The 20,771-nt window shown below is 42.0% G+C and overlaps 1 protein-coding gene and 1 long non-coding RNA gene across 2 annotated transcripts in view; one reads left to right on the forward strand and one right to left on the reverse strand.

Moving 5' to 3' along the window:
* Nucleotides 1-3,913: 3,913 nt before the first annotated feature.
* On the reverse strand, nt 3,914-15,561 carry LOC141069045 (uncharacterized). Its single transcript, XR_012226502.1, has 4 exons — nt 15,363-15,561; nt 14,058-14,267; nt 8,522-8,779; nt 3,914-8,397 (listed from the first exon to the last, which is right to left on the reverse strand). It is a non-coding gene; the product is annotated as an uncharacterized lncRNA (long non-coding RNA).
* Nucleotides 5,786-20,771, forward strand: part of P2RX6 (purinergic receptor P2X 6) — a 54,241-nt gene continuing 39,255 nt past the window's right edge. Inside the window, 7 exon segments of the mRNA XM_073558343.1 lie at nt 5,786-5,949; nt 9,378-9,531; nt 10,695-10,766; nt 11,391-11,466; nt 13,013-13,097; nt 16,339-16,419; nt 19,336-19,477. Of these exon segments, the coding sequence (XP_073414444.1) occupies nt 5,786-5,949; nt 9,378-9,531; nt 10,695-10,766; nt 11,391-11,466; nt 13,013-13,097; nt 16,339-16,419; nt 19,336-19,477 (774 nt within the window).

The raw sequence follows: 20,771 nt of genomic DNA on the forward strand, positions 1-20,771 counted from the left end.
AATAGTCTCCCATTGTTCTGTTGTGAGGGTACCCACCTCCCTTTCCCATTTACTCTTTGCAGTGAGGTGATTGTCCCCCAGATAGGAGTGTAGTAGATCATGATATATGCTCGATATAACGCCCCTCGTCCCTCCCTTCATACACACAAAGTCTCGTACAATGTCGCCCTGAACCGTCATGGCTCCCAATCTACACTGTGCCCTCCAAGCATGTCGAAGCATATAGTATTGAAACCCCCATACCGAAGGCAAATCAAATTCCTCTCTCAATGTCTCAAAGGTCTTCAGGTCCGTTCCACTCTGCAGCTGGCACACATATCTCACTCCTTTCGCCTTCCAATTGCCCATTTGACGCAGCTTATTAAGTTCCAGCAGATGCTCATTGTCCCACACCGGTGAGTACCTGGTCAGCTCATCCACCCCTCTGATCCTTTTAATGGTGTCCCATACCTTCTGAATCATGCCCATGGTAGGATATGGTGCTCCCAGTTTCTTAAAGGTACCATCCTCTAGACCCTGGATAAGTGGGCGTCTCCCTGTCACATGTACCAGCACCCGGTGAGCTGCTCCTCCACAATCGAGCTCTCTCCATCCCCTGACATGCTGGCCCTGTGCTGCCAAGAAATAGACCCATGGATTTGGTGCGGCCAGTCCTCCCTCTTCCTTTCCTTTTTGCAGAGTTCCAAATTTAATCCGTGCCTGCTTCTTGCCCCATATCAAGGATCTGAAGATAGAATCAATGCCCCGAAACCGGTTTTGGTAGCCATATCGGCGAATTGTGCAAAACGTACATTAGTTGTGGCATAAGGACCATCTTAATCAGGTTAGTTCTACCCGTTACCGTTAAAGCCAATTTGCACCATGCACCTATTTTCCCTTTAAATTTCTCTAGCAGAGGAACCAAATTCAGACCCGTGAATTGGGACAGTGGAAGAGCTACCCATATCCCTAGGTATTTAAACTGTGCCAATTTATCTCCAGTCCCGAAATGCTCCCAAATTGTTTAATTACATCCATCGCGCACCCCAGTGTCTCTCCTGCACTTTCCAAAAACAACAGGATGTTGTCCGGGGCAAGTTACTTAGCATAGCCCCCAGGGAGATGCTGGAGCGAGGACCCCCGTCATCAGCAGCGGCCGCAACCCCACTCTGATCAGGCGCACAGCCGTCTGCGCTCGGAGACTGCATCCTACCGACTACGCCAAAATGTAGTACCAGCAGGTACGCAGGATGCAGTGTCGAGTCACAAGACAACTACGGTGCCTTTTAAGAATACGTTTATGGGACTTGAGGGGACTTTCCTCAGTCACGGCCTGATCACCGAAACAGGGGTAACACAGGTTGCCCACGCAGGGGCTCTAAACAAGCAAACACAGTAACACAGCACACGACTACTCCCGGCAACGGCCGGACACTATAGGGCCGCGGTTTGGCCGACTACGGGTCCTTAAGTCTAGAGTCTACTTAGCCATCCAGATGTCCCTCGCCGTTCGGGCTGGTGGTCTTTCGTCGAAATAGTTGCTGGGCCAAGTTGCTGAGGTGTTGACGCAGTCTTTGCGCTCTCCGGCACGCTGAGGACACTGGAGCCCCACTGGCCCCGGCGGAGTCCTTGGACGGTTGGGCCGCAGCGCCCAGACCTGGGCAGATGGCAGCGATGTACAGTGGCGAGTGACAGGCCACCTGCGCAGCTAACGGCTGCGACCGGGGAGTCCGTAATCAAGAGAGGCCCGGCTCCTACTGCGGACCGGAGCAGGGCGGTCATGGCCGCCGACGGCGCGGTGCTGGCCGCGGCCACTGGTGAAGGCATGGCGGCCGCTGGTGGCAGGGAACAGGCTGTGGTCACGAGCTCAGGGGAGGCAGCCGCGGGCGACCGCGGGTAGGCCGCAGCCGCGGGCAGAGGGGAGGCGACAGTGGCCGCGAGCTGGAGAGGGGCAACAAGTCTCGGACGGCTCTCTGGATACCGTCCCTCTGGAGTCCTCAGTCGGCGTCCTCCCTTGTGCTGGTGAGTCGCTCTAGCTGGCAGTCGCTCCCTCGCTCTCCTACTGTCTCTGTCCCGTTCTGCTGACTCATCGTCTGGGGGATTTTCCCCCTCCTTTATACCGGTCCCTCCCCCAGCCCACCTGTCAGTCACAACGGTCCGTCCTCGAATCCTGTCCCCCGGGAACAGTTTCCCCTGGAACCCAGATGACGGCTCCTCTGGTTCCGGCCTGGACACTCGACGGGGGCCGATCCTCCCACACCTGGACAGTCTTTGGTGCAACGTGGCTTTGGTGGATGGAACAAAACATGATGTCCCAGATGTGCTCAATTGGATTCAGGTCTGGGGAATGGGCAGGCCAGACCATAACATCAGTGCCTTCATCATGCAAGAGAAGTGTCATGCATCAGAAGGATCCCAGCCCCCACTGCATCTGCATATGGTCTCACAATGGGTCTGAGGATGTCATCGCGGTACCTTATGGCAGTCAAGGTACCTCTTGCTAGCACATGGAGGGCTGTGCAGCCTTCCAAGGAAATGCCCCACCACCATTACTGATCCACTACCAAACCGGTCATGCTGGAGGATGTTGCAGGCTCAGTGTGAACCTGCTCTCATCCGTGAAGAGCACAGGGTGCCAATGTCGAAGTTGCCAATCTTGGTGTTCTCTGGCAAATGCCAATCACTCTGCACGCTGTTGGACTGTGTGGACAACATCCACTTGTGGACATTAGGCCCTCGTACCACCCTCATGGAGTTTGTTTCAGACAGTTTGAGCAGATACATGGATGTTAGTGGCCTGCTAGAGGTCATTTTGCAGTGCTCTGGTACTGCTCCTCCTGTTGCTGATTGCACAAAGGAGGAGGTAGCGTTCCTGTTGTTGGGCTGTTGCCCTCCTATGGCCCCCTACACGTCTCCTGGTGTACTGGCCTGTCTCCTGATATCTGCTCCATGCTCTGGACACTGTGCAGACAGACACAGCTACCCTTCTTGCCACAGCTTGCATTGATGTGCCATCCTTGATGAGCTGAACTACCTAAGCAACTTCTGTGTGTTGTAGACACCACCTTATGCTACTGTACAGTACCCCTAGGGATGAGAGCAATGACAAAATGACTAAAACAGCCAAAAAGGATGAGAACAGAGAAATGGTGTGTGGCCACCCCCTGCAGAACCACTACTTTATAGAGGTTGTCTTGCTAATTGCCTATCATTTCTACCTGTTGTCTGTTCCTGGAGAAATTGATTCACAGTCGGTGTTGCTTCATACCTGGACAGGTTGATTTCACAGAAGTGTGATTGACTTGGAGCTACATTGTGTTGTTTAGGTGTTCCCTTTATTTTTTTGAGCAGTGTATTTAACAAATTAAGAAATGTAAAATACATTAATGATGTCCAAAATTAGTTATGATCTGGCACTTCCCAAACACATTAGATCAAAAAATATTCCAGACTAACATAAAGCCTATTTGCCGGAAAAAAATTAAAGAGATCCAGAAAAGTAGAATTAAAATAACTAGCTTATTAAATATATTTCAAAAACAAAATAAATGTCCAAAAAGAGGCGCATAATACCCTAACAGCTATAATGCATGAACAGGTATAGCACAATAATGAGTCATATAATGCCCTAACATCAAGATGTATGTGAAAGTATATGCACACTATAAAGAGTAGAAATATCTAAATGGACACCACTAAAACTTCAACCAGTTGAAAAAAACTAAATGGCACAGTGCATATAAATAGTTAAATATAGCAGCAACATGACAATAAAGTCTAAGTCTGACAATCCTGAACGGCACAATGCATATGAATGGTTAAATGTAACAGAAATATCTAAATGGACACCACTAAAATTTCAACCAGTTGAAAAAACCTAAATGGCACAGTGCAAATAAATAGTTAAATATAGCAGCAACATGACAATAAAGTCAAAGTCTGACAATCCTGAACGGCACAATACATATGAATGGTTAAATGTAACAGCAACATAACAATATCGTCTAAATCCCTATAGCAATCCATCCAAAATGAACCGCTCTAAAGTAGGTCATTAAAGAAGTGATATAAGAAAGATAGTGCAAAAAAATAACAATACCTGATCACTATAAGCACAAATAGCTGTGGGTGCCGCAGCCTTCTCCACCCCAACGCGCGTTTCGCAACAAGCTTCTTCCGCCCCCTTTATTGTCATGTTGCTGCTATATTTAACTATTTATATGCACTGTGCCATTTAGGTTTTTTCAACTGGTTGAAGTTTTAGTTGTGTCCATTTAGATATTTCTGTTACATTTAACCATTCATATGCATTGTGCCGTTCAGGATTGTCAGACTTAGACTTTATTGTCATGTTGCTGCTATATTTAAGTATTTATATGCACTGTGCCATTTAGGTTTTTTCAACTAGTTGAAGTTTTAGTGATGTCCATTTAGATATTTCTACTCTTTATAGTGTGCATATACTTTCACATACATCCTTGATGTTAGGGCATTATATGACTCATTATTGTGCTATACCTGTTCATGCATTATAGCTGTTAGGGTATTATGCACCTCTTTTTGGGCATTTATTTTGTTTTTAAAATATATTTAATAAACTAGTTATTTTAATACTACTTTTCTGGATCTCTTTAATTTTTTCCGGAAAATAGGCTTTATGTTTGTCCGGAATATTTTTTAAATTAAGAAATGTGTTGACCAATCCACTTTAAAACAGTTGAAACCTACTTGCCTCATGCAGAAGCTCTTATAGACAGAAGAGGGCCCCATTGCAAGAACAGAATATGGGCCCTTTACGGTCTTCTCTGAGGGTGTGTGATTTCATCTCAGAGAAGACTCATAAACTGCTGAGCTGGGATTGGCAGTGTCTTGGAGGGGGGTAAGAAGCACATGCCCCCAAAGAAAACTGTGAAGAAACACCCATTTGAACTGCTAGCGGAAATTTCACATATTTTGCTCCAAAACTAATAACCAATAAATGTTAATTTCCCTGCAAAATTGATAAAAGCGTCAAAATCAGGGATTTTTAATAGAACCTTAACTTGTTTTCTTTTATTTGTTGAGTAGAAAAAAACCCATATGTAAATAGAGTATTGTGGCTTAGAATCCCAGCGATCCTGCACTAAAAAAGCATTAAAAAAGCTGTGTCAAATATACACCAAAAACAACTAAAAATAAGGGGAAAGCAAATGAAAACACGCAATAATCAGATCAGATTGCTATGGTATATTTTAGCACGTTGCGTTTTTGCACGGCAGTACTTGGCCTAAGGGAGTGTGCACCCTGAGGTTTTTTTGCTGAGTTTTAGGAGCAGAAGCTGAACAGAAACTCTCTAGAACTTCATAAAAACTCCTCAAAATGTGGAATTTTTACTCAGTTTACACTTCACAAACGCAGCAAAAAACAGTATGAACATACCCTAAGGATATCTGCTCATCCAGCCGATTTTATGTGGATTTTCTGCAGTTTCCACAGCTATATCAGCAATTCCAGCTTGTACTTTATAATGCAGCTACAATATGCAGAACAATTTGCACCAAATACGCACTGTGCGCATTTACATTGACTCAATAGCTTTGTTTCTTTGCCATTCTTAATGAAAAATGAAATATAAAATCTAACAAGTTAAGGATACTTATACTTCTTGCTCCTGCATGAATAACTCCAGTGGCTTTTTTTATCTCAAAGAACGCCATATGGGCAGCCACCCTATAAGTTAGCCTTAGAATTGTGCGTCCTACCATGTAACCTGATATCAAATCAAATGCAGCAGCGTAGAGCTGTCTCTCCTACCCAGTGTAATGTGATGAAATAGCAAAGTCATTCTGTCTATGCAGCAGTAATGGAAGCTCTAGAAGCTCTGGAAGCAGTTCTAGATTACAAGACAGAGAAATACCTCCTGACTAAAAATCGGAAGATTGGCGTGTTTCATCGTCTGCTGCAGCTTGGCGTTCTGTGCTATATTATTGGGTGAGTAAATGTGCTTTTCTGTAAAAAATGAGGTTTAGAAAGGTTCTTACATTAGAAGACTGAAAAATGCATATATGGAAAAGGAGCTGTATTGTTATGTGTGTGTTTTTTGTTCTCTAATTCGCTAGGGTTATAATGGGATAAACTTGGGGCTACCTCTGAGAATTAAAAGCAAACAAATTCTTAGTGTTCATCCATGTGTTATGCCAGCCCTAATTTAGTGAAATATATGAAATATTGTAAGATGCCCATGGAAGAATAACAATACAGTGAGTAGCACAAGGAATCCCTATGGATCATATTATAGACCTGTGGGCTCTCCTTGAGCCACTCAATGGTATCTAGTGTCTCTGTGAAATCAGAGAAACATTGAAGGACAGGTTTGTATAAGCGTATCAAGGATCCATACATCAGGGATATGAAATAGGAGGCTTTAAAGTGGGGGAGTCCAACCCGCGACCCTTGCAGGATGACTGTATGCAGCCCAACGTAAAAGCCCACGAGAGGTCTGTTGTATGGCACAAACAGTACCAGACTGGCCATCTGCCCAACTGAGCATATTTCCGGTGGGCCGCACTGCTAAATTGCATGGGTGGCTTCCGGCTTTTTAATTTTTCTGCAGAGAAGTACTGTGGTCGTGCACATATGCATGCATCATTTGGCACTGAACACCACCATGGAGCACACTATGCTAAATTAAGTTCAGTGCTAGGCAGTGCCAGCATCAGGACATTCTTTGTGGTTGAGTTTGTTTACTCTTCATCCCTGCTCTCTCCCGCCATTGTAAATCTACAACCACAGTCTGAGTTGAATTGGTTGCTGAAGGCACACTGCAGCATGTAGTTTTCACTCATCTCCAGAGTATGGGTGAGTTACTGAGTTGAGGCCTATATAATGTACAATTCATTGAAATTCTTGTTGAACTATCCCCAGTATTAGACCGCTCACTGACAAAGGGATAAAATTTTACCTTTATTATAACAATTACCAAAAATATAAAATATACAAACTGTGCACTATTCACACCCTGATGGATTATCAGAGAGTAACAAAAAAACAAACATATACCCCTTGTATAAAGAAGTCTCATTGCATCCGGCGTGATGTATGAAGAAGTCTCACTGTATCCTGTGTGATGTGTACAGCAGAGTGTCAGTATCACGGGATAGCACGACAGAGAGGGGCCACAAGATTGCGGAGTCTGGTTTCACAAACTCCTGAACTGATTACACCTGCTTCACCATCTTATTAAACAATGCAAGTTTTTCCTTTTATTTTTTTAGATATGTACATTTTCTACATTCATGATCACAAACTTTTGAATGTTTGTTGATTTTAATACTTCCCAAATAGACCGCTGCATAATTAGAATTATCTGAGGACTTTTTGCTAAACTTTGGTGGCGAATTACAAAAATTCTGTGATCGGGCCCCTAAGCACTCCGGCCCCGTCGCAGCTGCGACCGCGATAGTCATGCCCCTGGCCAAGAGTCTGGTGCACTGTTATGCCTCCTCAAGTCCAAGAGGGAGCACTGTCTGAATTCTGCTGGTGTGTGTCTGTGTGTCACTCTCTTCTCATGTCACACGACTACACTTGGAAGTGCAGAGAGAGGACTCAGAAGAATGGAGACAGGACGGAGAATGGATGCAGCATAAATTATTAAGTAGCTTTTTAGTTATTGCCTAGGTAGGTAATCACTGTAGGATTAAAACTGCCACTGCCTTGTTCCTCTGACGGAAACTTGTCTTAGACCGTTAGTACAGGTGCTAGTGAGCATATGTAATAGCAAGCTCCACTGCTGAGACCTCAAGATACCTATATGATATAATGTCATTCGAAAAGACAATCTGCGCATCAGTAGTAGACCAGAAAGACAGGGTGTACAGCAGTGTGGGCAGTCTCTTCCGACTTGATGAACTCTAGTATCTCCAGTATTAGGTCAAATATACATGGTAGACAGAAGTGCGACAAGCTTCTTTTTACCTCAGAAGCCTTTGTATCTCCATAATTCGATCAGAAAAACTGGGTAGACCGTAGTGTCAGCAGCCTCTTCTTATCTCTGTACCTCTGGTATCTCCAGTATTACATAATAAAGACAGAATGGACAACAGTGTTAGCAGCCTATTCTTACCTCTCCAATCCTCTTATCTCCAGTATTAGATCAGGAAGACAAGATGGACAGCAGTGTGATTGGCCTCTTTTTACCTCAGCACTCCTGATATCTCCAGTATTATATAATAAAGACAGTGTGGACAGCAGTGTGAGCAGCCTCTTGTTATCTCTGTACTTCTGGTATCTCCAGCATTAGATAATAAAGACAGAATAGACAGCAGTGTGATCAGCCTCTTCTTACCTCAGCACTCCTGATATCTCCAATATTATATAATAAAGACAGTGTGGACAGCAGTGTGAGCAGCCTCTTGTTATCTCTGTATCCCTTGGTGTCTCCTGTATTAGATAATAAAGACAGAATGAACAACAGTGTTAGCAGCCTATTCTCACCTCTGCACTCTGTTATCTCCAGTTTTAGATAAGGAAAATAGTAGACAGCATTTGAACAGCCTCTTCTTACCTCAGCATCCCTGAGATCTCCAGTATTAGATCAGATAGACAGGGTGGACATCAGTGTGAGCAGTGTCTTCTTACTTCAGCATCCGGGTATCTCCAGTAATAGATCACAAAGACAAGATGGACATTAGTTGGAGCAGCTTCTTCTTACCTCATCATTCATGGTATCTCCTGTATTAGACTATCCACTGGGAACACATCTTTCCACACATGAAGGGAGGGTGATGGACTTCCTACTGCACATGCTCACAGGCCTAATATTCTGAGATACAAAACCAGGAAAGCTAGCTCATTATAAATATTCAAATCTCCAAGGTGCATGCAACTTTGTTCTGACCACACATATACAAAAGTGCAAAAATAGTAAAAAAAAGTTGTTCCAGCGCCACAAATACAAATTTTCAAGCTTTGATTAAATATAATAAAAAAATCAATTTCTCGTCACAGAATTTATTGTGAGGAAAGGAAACAATTCTGCGTTCATTGTCTCTTTTTCTGAGCTGCAAGTGGTAAAGGTATTTTTAATTTTATGTAAATAAAATTTGATATTTTTAATTTTAGGAGCTGGAACAATGTTTCTATTTTCATACTAATAATCTAGGACAGGTTTCTGCCTGTGTAAGAAGACAGTGGCCATTTTAATTCTATAGTGATTACCTACCTAGACAAAACAGTTGTGATATGGTAATTAAATGTATTTAGGAATATATTTATAGTGACATTTCCTTTAGTTATTTTTTTTCAATTCCCGAGGAACTCCTCTAAGGAGGATAATAAGGCGATGTTTTATAATGAAATATTACTTTTTGAGTGGAAAGGTTGCATTTACTATTTTTCTTTTTTCCTAATGTATGATTTAGGTGGGTGTTTCTAATAAAAAAGGGCTACCAAGAAAGTGACAATGATCCACACATCTCCGTGATAACTAAAATGAAAGGAACATCTGTGACCAAAAACTTTAGGGAATTTCAAGAAAGATTATGGGATGTAGCAGACTTCGTGAAACCATCTCAGGTGAGTTCATAAATTCTGAAATAACATGTGATTTGTTTTTTTTTAGCTAATTCTTCAGTTGCCTAATATCTTCGTTTTATAGTTTTAAGTTTGAAAAAAGACACAAATCTATCAAGTTCAACCTATTACCTAACATGTCATTGGTATCTATGGCTCTTTTAATGCATTCTATGATGTTATCTGCTTTGGTTGCAGCTGCCTGGCACCAGTCACAAGAGTTGAGGTTCCCGTCCACCAATACACCCAAGTCGTTTTTAGTTTTGACAAGGATTTAGCTATTTAGTACATACAATCATCTTTTGCGCAGCAGCAAGTGAAAAACAAGCATTTTACTCATTTGTCGGGTGAAAGTAGCACTTGTTCACACTAGGAACAGTCATTTACGACAATCGTGTAGTGTACATGGATCTTTAGCGTATGTTACAGATCTAGGGAACTGTATTTGAATATAAATCATAACTTTGACTACTACAGAATTTAGGTAACTAATCAAGAAAGAAAGTAGGACCTAAAAGCCACATGGTGTTAAAAAGAGGAGAGTTATATTAAACAAACATCAAACCATGGTCCATTTAAAGGGAATCTCTCAGCAAGATTTCACCCCCCCAAAACTTTTTATATAAGCACATAGCTATTTCAAAAAGAAATCCAACAATACCTTTACATGGTATTGTCACTGAGAAATCAGTATTTGAATACTTCAATGAGACTGAAGACTATTGTAGATCGGAAACCTCTGTCACTCCAGCTCTTTTATCTGCTAAGAGTCGCCTCTTCTTAATTAAATAACAGCCTCTGTGGTGTGTGACTTTAGGCAATGGAGTTTTCAGTCAAGCAGGAGGAGGTGGTACTGGAAGGGGAATAGAGCTGGAGTGACAGAGGCCTCAGATCTACCATAGTCTTTTAGCCCCATTTGCATATAATTTCAGCATAATGTTGAAGTAAAACAATCCACAATAAAAGGTCACATAGTAACTCCACAATCATTTCTGGGATTCTAGTTTTTTCATATTTCTATATACTTATGTAAAGTAAAATATTTGACCTCTCAGGAATATTGTTAAATCATGTTATGGAAACATCTATGCTCTCTTAGTCATAAGTTTTTAATATCAACAAAACTAATAAAATATGACATATGTATGATTAACTTTGTATTACAGGGAGAAAATGTCCTATTTTTGGTTACAAATTTTGTTTCAACACCAGGACAAGTTTTGGGCTTGTGCCCAGAGGTAAGACAAATCTTTTTGTTGTACTTTACAGTCCAGAAGATTAAATTAATTCTGTAAGACTAATGGTAGCCGTACCCATCAGATAGTTGTCGACCTAAAGGATTTGTATCTTTCCTGATTCTTCCCATTAAAATGCCCGTTCAGCCAAGCAACTTCTCTATCTTGGGAATAGAAGGTCAGGCATTGTGATTCAACATGCCCCATTCTTCTCGTTTTCTGGGGAAGAGTTGGGAGACCCCCATAGACTTCAGCTGATCCCACTGAAATCAGTAGGTTCTGAAATTTTCTAAATCATTCATCTTATATGTATGACCAGCATTGGGGTGTCTTTATTTGCTTCAGTAAATGAATATTTCTACACGATATCAAACTACTTGGAAATTTTACAATATTGTGATGAGATTGAAAATGTGATCACTTTGTACAGAGATAGTTCTGGAAAATAAAATTAGCTGTCTTTTCCGCGGCACCTACTTTTTTTTTTACTGCCAGAAAATCAAATAATTGCATGTATGCGGAATGTTTTACTATATTATGATCAAGAATTTTAAGTGCTGATCTGGTTGTGATGTGATATTGCAGTTAAGTTGTCCACTGTGTTTTTGTTTTGTTTTTTTAATTTAGAGTCCAACAATTTTAGATGGCAGATGTAGTGAAGACTTAAACTGCACTGAAGGGGAGCCTGTAATTAGTGGAAATGGTAAATTAGTTTGTTTTTCTTCTTCTAGTTTATAAAGCTCTATTGTGCAGCTCCATTCATTTTGAAGCAGCCTCTGCCCGGGTGCTGAAGTTCTGATTCTATTCTCTTGAATTGGAGCTGTACTTGGCAGTGATTGCTAAGCACGGATCCGGGCTGAAAAGTGCAGCTCCTAAAATTGTTTACATCTGGAGTCCTATGGAGCTAATAGCATAGTGTAACCTCACCAAGTAATTCTTGCCCTCTTCGGGAATTGTGGGTACATTTAGACCAGCAAGGAACAAACGTATTAAATTTTATATTTAATATACCAAAATAGTGCAGTGCCTAAAAGCAAAACAGTATAGAATAAAAGGAACAAAATCCAAATATGTCCTACGAATTGGACAGATCTTCAATACTTGTTGCTTCTCCTGCGGTCTGACACTGATACGAGATGTTACCAAATCCTATTGTCCCTCCGGAACGTCCTAGAGCAACAATATGGCAGTCATCTTACCAAACCTCCTTCAAGCATTTTATACATACCATACCTGAATATAATATTATTTAAGATTTTTCTTTTAAATATCCTTAATTCAGGGAGATATTGCGTTTCTTTGGATTGCTATCTACAAAAAATTTTGAAACTTTACCCAGAGATGCTCTCCAATCATGGATGTTTACATACACTATATAGAAAGACACATATTCATGTTTTTCTCAATATCTGACATGAAATCAGAATAAACCTTTCCCGTTTTAGGTCAATTAGGATTACCATAATTATTAATATTTGCCAAATGCCAGAATAATGAGAGACAGAATGTTTTATGGTATTTTTATTAGTTACTGCAAAGTCAAAAGTTTACATACATTTCATTAGTATTAAGTACCATTGCCCTTAAACTGAATGACTTGGATCAAACATTTGGGATATCCTTCCACAAGCTTCTCACAACAGTTGGTCGGAATTTGGTCTCATTCCTCCTGACAAAACTGGTGTAACTGATCCAGGTGTGAGGGTCGCCTTGCTCGCATCGGCCTTTTCAGCTTTGCCCATACATTTTAAATAGGATTGAGATCAGGGCTCTGTGATGGCCACTCCAAAACATTCACTTTGTTATCCTTAAGCCACTTTGTTACCATTTTGGTAGTATGCTTCGGGTCATTGTCCATTTGGAAGAGCCATTTTAGCCCAAGCTTTAACTTCTTGGCTGATGTCTTGAGATGTTGCTTCAGTATTGCCACATAATCTTCTTTTCTCATGATGCCATCTATTTTGTGAAGTGCTATCTTCTGAATCATCAACTATTGTTATATTTCTTAGTGTGGTGACTATTCTAACTAAAACTTTCTACTGCAATTCTGACCACACTTCAAGCCAAAGGGGTAGTTTTAGTTATACCAACTTGCTAATTTATGTGCTCATTAGCCCATTTAGTAGTTTCAAACAGACTGTTACCACAAAATAACACATGTGACTAATTGATCTAGTGTGAATAATACTGAAAAGCCCCCATGGAGCATAGACAGCATAAAAGTCCTTCTCTTGTCTGTTTCCTTGCAGGTATAAAAACAGGAAAGTGTGATAAAACGAATTGGACATGTGAGATATATGGTTGGTGTCCTGTTGAGAATCCGGCCCACCTCGGGTAATTCATCTTACTATATATTTCTAGTTATGTTTTTGCTTCTTAATTGGTTTTAATATCAGCACAAGTTCTATAACCATAGTGTCTACGTCATGGCTCTAAAGGCAGGAATTGTCCAGAATTTTATATATGCAGCCATTGTATTAGTACTCGTGGTATAGCCATCAGGGGCCTTTGCTTGGTTTGCGTTAAAGTATGTCATTTTTAGTGCAAATTTTGAAGCAAATACCAGAAGATGATCATAAAGAGAAGGAAAGCATTAAAAAAAAAGTGCCCGCTAAAATTCATCCCGTAAATGTTGTCTTTGCAATTTAAAGGAGTTGTCTCATTATCTTAAATGGGTAAAATGGTAACAAATTTTCAGGAACAAAGGGATTTTTAATTTTTTAGTTTTGAGACTCAATGCCTAGGTTAAAGGCTACCACTGCATGCAGTAATGGCTGTTCTCTTAGGCCAGCAAGCACAATGCTTACTTTTTCCAATAGGGCTTGCATGCTCCTTTTTGATGCTGCCAAGTCAAAAGTGCCTTTAGTTGCAGCATAGGAGGGAGCACAGTTTAGGCCAGCAGTGCAGCCATCCCGCTAATCCAAACTGTCAATCAGAAAGTTCACTTTCACCCAGCAAGCCGGGAGGCAGAGGAGCAGTGTACTCCTGAAGTGAGACCATGCGACAAACCCTGTAACTTACCGTATATAAAATGTACAAGTCCCCAACACTGTCATTTTTAACATAAAAATCCTAATTTAAAATAGATTAAACTGCACAGACCCAAGTTCAACTATTACTAATGGGCTGGATCTGTCAACTTTCACTTACATCAGTCATCATGTTAACTTGATACAACATAGTGTAAAAGAAAACAAAAAACAGGAGAATTTAAACCCAGTAGTGGAAGGAGTTACTTTTTGCCTGCACTGGAGCATCCAGCCACCCTCAATGTGTCCTGTTATTATGTCTCACCTGGTGATGTGGATTCATTAAGGTGTTGGTCTGCATGAGCAGCATGGACAAGAAACATTAGTGCAGCGAGATGCAGCAGACCTCGATAAGCTGGATGGAATGTGGAACAGAATAGCTGAGTTAGCAGTTCTGCACCAGAAGCATCATGGAACAGTGGATATGGATACCCTTGATAGCATCTGGAACAGTTGACCTGGAATGCTGGACAGCCTGTGGAAGAGTGAAGCAGGATATGTAGTCAGGTATGTCGATACAGTTGAGCCGAGTGTGCGGACAAAACCTTGGAACACAAGAGCCAAGTATGCAAACAGGCACCTTGAAATAGCAAAGCCAATTGTGGATATAGCACATTGGAACAGTAGAGTCGAGTATGCAGACGGGCACCTAGTATGTATACAAACGAGTCTAGTATGTGGACGGCACTTGCAAACAGTGAAGCCAAGAATTTATATGCAGAAAGCCACCTTTATAAAGCAGTGCCAAGTGTGCGGATTAGCAGAGAAAAGTTTGTTAGAAGACACACTTTAGAGGATGTTTTTGAGAACCAAGCGATATGGCAGATCTGGGATAGACAAGTGGATAGGAGTCCTAGTATTTAGTAAACAGTGTATGCTTTACTACTTGAATACACAGGTAACGTGCAGCCACCTGAGACAACCTTAAATGACCTAGGGGGGTGACATTGGAGATGTGCTCCAGGTTACCATTATAACCTGATGCGCACAAGAGCAGAGGGATCCAGCCAATGGCAAAATGAGACTCCGAGCCTGGCAATGGAGCCAGGTGAGCAACCTCTGAGCCCTGGCCCATTAGAGTAGCAAGTCCAAGCGCTATGCTATGATTGTATAACATTTTGAGATGGGCATTTACAGTTCAAATCATGCTATCCTATCACCCCAACAGGACACTATGATATTTATATACCATTTAGCCCCCAAAAAGCAAGACAAGTGCATTCTGCTAGTTGAAGAACACTTACCTTAATGCATTCTTTAAAACTTGCAAATCGAATGTATGTTTGGGGGCGCTAGTACTAATGGAGGAGTGCCCGCCGCAAAACAGAACAACACACCACAATGTTGTAAAAATGAGTAATAAACATAAATGTGTGTCTGCGCTGAGATATCCTCAATATATCACGCTGAATTACCCCTAAGTTAAAATATATAAAATATAATATAAATGGTAGAACTACAAAGTTATGAGAAAATGTTAAAATATAAATATGTAAAAGAGGCGATTATGTGAGGATAAGAATTGTGGAACAAGAAGCAGTAAAATAAGAAGGACCCGTTGGAGATTTACCTCAGATGCAGCCAGTACAGGATATGAACACTTGCATTGAAGAAGGAGGATATTTCCTCTGATGTAGCGTACTGAGTTCCTCTTGAGGACAAGACAGGGTTAACTCTCCAACACACAGGCAGCTGCTGAGGCTCTTTCCCGGCCGGTGACAGACGCTCACATTCCCTTGGTGGGCTAGCGTGGTTCTCAGCGTGGAGCGTCACCGGCCCGGACAGAGCAGCTGCCTGTGTGTTGGAGATTTAACCCTGTCTTGTCCTCAAGAGGAGCTCAGTACGCTACATCAGAGGAAATATCCTCCTTCTTCAATGCAAGTCTTCATATCCTGTACTGGCTGCATCTGAGGTAAATCTCCAATGGGTCCTTCTTATTTTATTGCTTCTTGTTCCATAATTCTTATCCTCACATAAACACCTCTTTTACATATTTATATTTTTACATTTTCACATAACTTTGTAGTTCTACCATTTATATTATATTTTATATATTTTAACTTAGGGGTAATTCAGCGTGATATATTGAGGATATCCCAGAGCAGACACACATTTATATTCTTTAAAACTTGTATTGTAATTTTACCAGTCACCTTCTCAAGGTGAGGTTCCAGCATTGTACAGGCTAGCACCATAACTTTAGTGATTTGCTTTGGGAGATGAAATGCAGGAGAACATTCTCCAACTCTATTACACAAATTAGAGTATAATAAAGGGGATTTCTGGCTGTTTGCTGTTTCTATAACTTTTTAGAATGTGAATGCAAGAGCAACTATATTCAAATTATTGCTTTCTACAATTGGGGGGCAAAGATCCATGTCCATTGGCTAGAGCGGCACTAATCTTACATTATCTCCCACAGTATCCAGGCTGGAGTACGCCTTTACTAAAATAAACTTGTGCTTTTATATGAATTTTAAATATATTAACACACAGTAAATGTAAAATCAACAATGTAAATTTCATCCTTGTTTTTCTTTCCATAGCAAAATACCACTGAATGAAGCTGAAAACTTTACTCTTTTTATAAGAAATGAAGTCTTCTTCAGAAAATTTAATGTCTCAAGGTGAACGTGTTATTTTTAGAGAACAGAATTTACAATATTTCACAACTGTTTTTACCCAATTCCATGAATCAGAACGGTTAGTCGTCTAGCACAATACTTAATGGGCTTGGAAAATTTCAAAACGCTTAAGTACATGAAAGAACAGTTGCTATAGCAATGTCCCAGATTTACAGCGCAGTAAAGTGTCTCCTCGTGTGCCGGATAAGGAGAGTAGGAGCCAAGAGGAGTCTGTACTTGTAGATATTGCTTTAGACTATATGGGACATAAATGTAAGTGGTCTTCCATGTATTTTTCATTCCTAGAGGCTATTTGGACAGTATAATATTATATCTAGTATTATCAGAGGACATGCAAGTGAACCTAAGTAAAAGAAGGTGGCTTCAGCATCCAGTAATGATCATCTTGCTTGATAGACCCAGACCTATACTAAGTAGCCCACTTTTACTCCTGTGGACTCTGGCCAGTCCGGAAGCTTTGGGGTAAAAGGGAAGCTGACAGGTCCTCCATGCCCTCCAACCAAACCAGCATTTGCAAATTTGTTGTTAATTGTTTCTTCAGAGACGAAGAGGACTAGAACTTTAGTGCCACCTATTGGAGGTAGCAATCCTAAAAGTCAATGTCGACCCTTTAACAAGCCTTGTCACATGACATAGGAGAAAAGCCTAAACCAGAATCTCAATTTGCAGACACTGTGTTTCAGGAAACTACCCCTCGTCAGTGCAAAGTGTGAGATCAGGTTTGGCTGTGTGAGAGGCGTCTGACCGGGATCCAAGAAGTATCGCTTTTCCTTGCTGAGAGTGACATGTTAAGCATGCCGAGATGAGGAGACTTAGAGCCGCAATGTTCTGTTAGAGCTGGCGGAACGCACCAAATTATAAAATAATAGTAGGTGCGTTCACAGCCCGGGGTCCACCATGCAGAGGTGGTACACTGCTGCTAGGTAATGGCGGAAGTATAAAGCGGTGTGGAAAGGTCACACGTGGGTTACGTCACCCATTGTGAACAGGAGCTAATTCTGTTAACTCACAGAGCCGCACTACCGCTGAACATAAATGCTGGAGCCTGTTTAGCTCACAGAGCCCGGCCAATGAGCGCACTGAAAGTGGCCACAGGACTCTACCCCAAGGACACGGGGTCAGAGTCCCTCTAGGCCTTCTGGGCGCGCGGCGTCGCTACTGCGGACACCGCTATAGATGCTGACTACGGAGTGTAGAGCACTTGCACTGAGGCGTGCCGAGTCACTGATGGAGACTGATGCCTGTCTCAGACTCTGTCCTACCTTCACCTAAGCCTGGGCGCTTAACAGGCTAGGCTGCACAACACATGCATACCAAGGGTAGGGGTTTCTGAATGAGTCATTCACCAGAGACATTCATACATGCATACAACACTCACTCCTCATAGTCCGATAATGCAGTCTATACTAGCGCATGGCCGAGCGGCCAAGCGAACCTTTTATAGCCGCGTGCTTCTGGGACCTTCCTGGCTTTTTGGATGGACCAATCCGAGCTGGAGAAGGACCTGAGCACGTGACCTTCGATGTCCAATGGGAAATCACTCCATGGGCATGCTCAGTGAACCGACAGGAGGACTTAGTCCCTGGAGAGACTCGCTGCTGACCAGCATGCATTGCTGTAGTTGGGCCAGAGGTGGCAGCAGCAACCAAACCCACGGAGCTAGTCTGGGCAGAGCGCCGGGACCGACGAGCCTGCTGAGCAACCTCCTCTGCGGCTGGAGAGGAATGGGAGACCGCCGGAAGCAAGGCTCGGTATTCCCGCTGTGCAGCGACAGGACCCCGACGCCTAACATGCTCCTCTGGGAAATATGCAAATTGTTGTTATATACCCTGCCTAACCAGGCCTTTATAGTGATTAGACATCTTCCTCACTTCCAGACATGGACAGTGCACCTCTGAAGCAAGGAAGCATACAGCTAGCTTCAGGGACTCAATGACATGGGGGCACGGCAAGTTATGCACATGCGCAAGATTTCCAGAGAGCTGGTGATGTCAGTGGCTCCTACAAATGATGTAATCACACACATAAGGGCATGATAAAATGCTGTGAGGGCCGACTAGTCTGGGAAAGACAAAGGCCTAATTAACATAGGAAAAGCGAACTATATGAAAACTTTTTTTTAAACATGTGATAATCACTATGAAGGGCTGTTAGGTAGGGTATTTAACAACAAATACACAATTGCTGGGGGGCTGAAGGGGATGGGGGACCTGTCGGGTTCCCTTTAAATCCTAGTTAGTTTATCTGTCTTCCTACTGTCAGCCCTGAATGGGGCTGCTCTCTATTTGAACCATTGAGAATCAGTTCCCATTGCCAGTTACCTCCAAAATAGTTATTGTGTGAATCTCAGCTCCTGTGTTTTAGTGATATTCCTAATTTTGTCTTGTTTACGGACTTCTGTTTGACGGTTTTGTGACAACCTTTATCTCCTGGTTCAGACCCGGCTACCTGACTATTTTTCGTGCCAGTTTGCACCACAAAACAGCAGCTTACTCCATGACTCCAGCCCAGCTGCTCCATGTAAGTCCAGATCCCTGTACAGGAGTTAAAGTTTGAAGGCCAGGACAACCCCTAGGATCTGGTAAATGGAATGGCTAGCACCAAGCCTGTTTGTGGTAGCGATTTTTTTAGAGCTGTGCTGGGACCATAAACAGAAATTATATGCAAATCAGGCTGGAAGTGCACTTGGCATGTCAATGCTTTTTGACTGCTTCTTCCAAGTGCACTGACACGCCTCCAGTGACACAGACATGCCCAAATGCACTGAAAGCCTATTTTGCAGTTACAATTTGTTGCATAGAGATTTATCAGACTCTTCCTTTGCACATCAAACTTTTTTCAAGAGATATTCTGAATTTGTATTGTTATTGTAACTATGCTTTTATTTAATTTTGAAAGGTCAAACACTGAGAAGAAAAAAGATAAAAAATATTTAAAGAACTGTACATATGATCCAATCTGCAGTCCATATTGTCCCATCTTTAAAATCAGTGAGATGGTTACAAAAACTGGGTATAGTTTTCAAGAGCTGTCATTCTTGGTACGTGTCTTCAATATACATATTAACAATGTTAATAATCTATTCTATGTATACATAGAAAAATGTATAATCAATTTACCTTTTCGCTATCTTTTATTCATAACCAAGGATAAATGCCAAGCCTGAATCTCATAGACAAACTGTTTTGCCGCTCATCAATGTAAGCTTGTTATGGGGTCACACATTGACATTGCCAGTGGCGTAACTTGAGGTCCATGGGCCCCGATGCAAAATGTCTTACAGGACCCCACAATTATCAGGTTTTTAATAGTAATAGTCTTTTCATATGGGTCAAAGGGTCCTTTTGGCCCCCCCTAAGATCCAAGACCCGGGTGTGATTGCAACCCCTGTACCTATCATCGTTACGCCCCTGAATGTTGCAAATTTCTTTCCTTTTGGGAGAGAGCTAATTTTCTTCTTTTCTACCATCCGTATTTAGCTGGTCTCTTTGAGGAGAACCAGTTCTACTTCACATTTAACCCTGGTAATGTGTCACAGCCCATTAAAGAGTTAGACATTGACTTATAGGGTACCAGCCTCTTCTAGATGGTACTTGCAAGATAGCTCCTTCACTTATCTGTTGAGGGCAGAGCAAAGTACTGCAGTGCACTGGGCCTCTCTGACCTTTCCTGGCGCCTGCGAACTGCAGTACTTTGCTCTGCCCTCAACAGGGCAGATAAGCACGCCTGCGCAGGAGAGCGAGGTCGGGGAGCCTGTGAAGCAAGCAAGAGGGCGGCATTGCAAGAAGATGGGAGGCACCGGACCTGCGACACCCATTGGACCGGACCGCCCCCCGGGTGAGTATAATAAAACTTACTTTTCTTCTCTTGAAAGTCAGATCGGGGGCTTATCTACAGTATTATAGAATGCTGTGTATAAGCCCTGAAAGACGGTGGCTGTATCTTCTATCGGTCAAACCTGGTGACAGGTTCGCTTTAAAGAGAACCTGTTATGTAAAAACATAATATTAGCCTGCAGTTATGGGGTTAATCTGCAGGTTAATAGCATTTTTTTGTTATATGACAAGTAAAGCTATTTAGCCTATTTGTTGGATATCAATTTTGACACTTTTGTCATTGTAATCTACAGTGGGATGTAAAAGTTTGGGTACCCCTGGTCAAAATCACTGTTATTGTGAACAGTTAAGCAAGTTAAAGATAAAATGATATCTAAAAGGCCTAAAATTATAGATTTATAGATTTAACTTTAACCCCTTTCTGACAGATGACGTACTATCCCATCCATGTGCCCTGGGACTTAATTCGCAAGGACAGGATAGTACGTCATCATCAAT

Source organism: Dendrobates tinctorius, unplaced genomic scaffold (assembly GCF_039654945.1).
Source record: "Dendrobates tinctorius isolate UK_male_01 unplaced genomic scaffold, ASM3965494v1 ptg000003l, whole genome shotgun sequence".
NCBI lineage: Eukaryota > Metazoa > Chordata > Amphibia > Anura > Dendrobatidae > Dendrobates > Dendrobates tinctorius.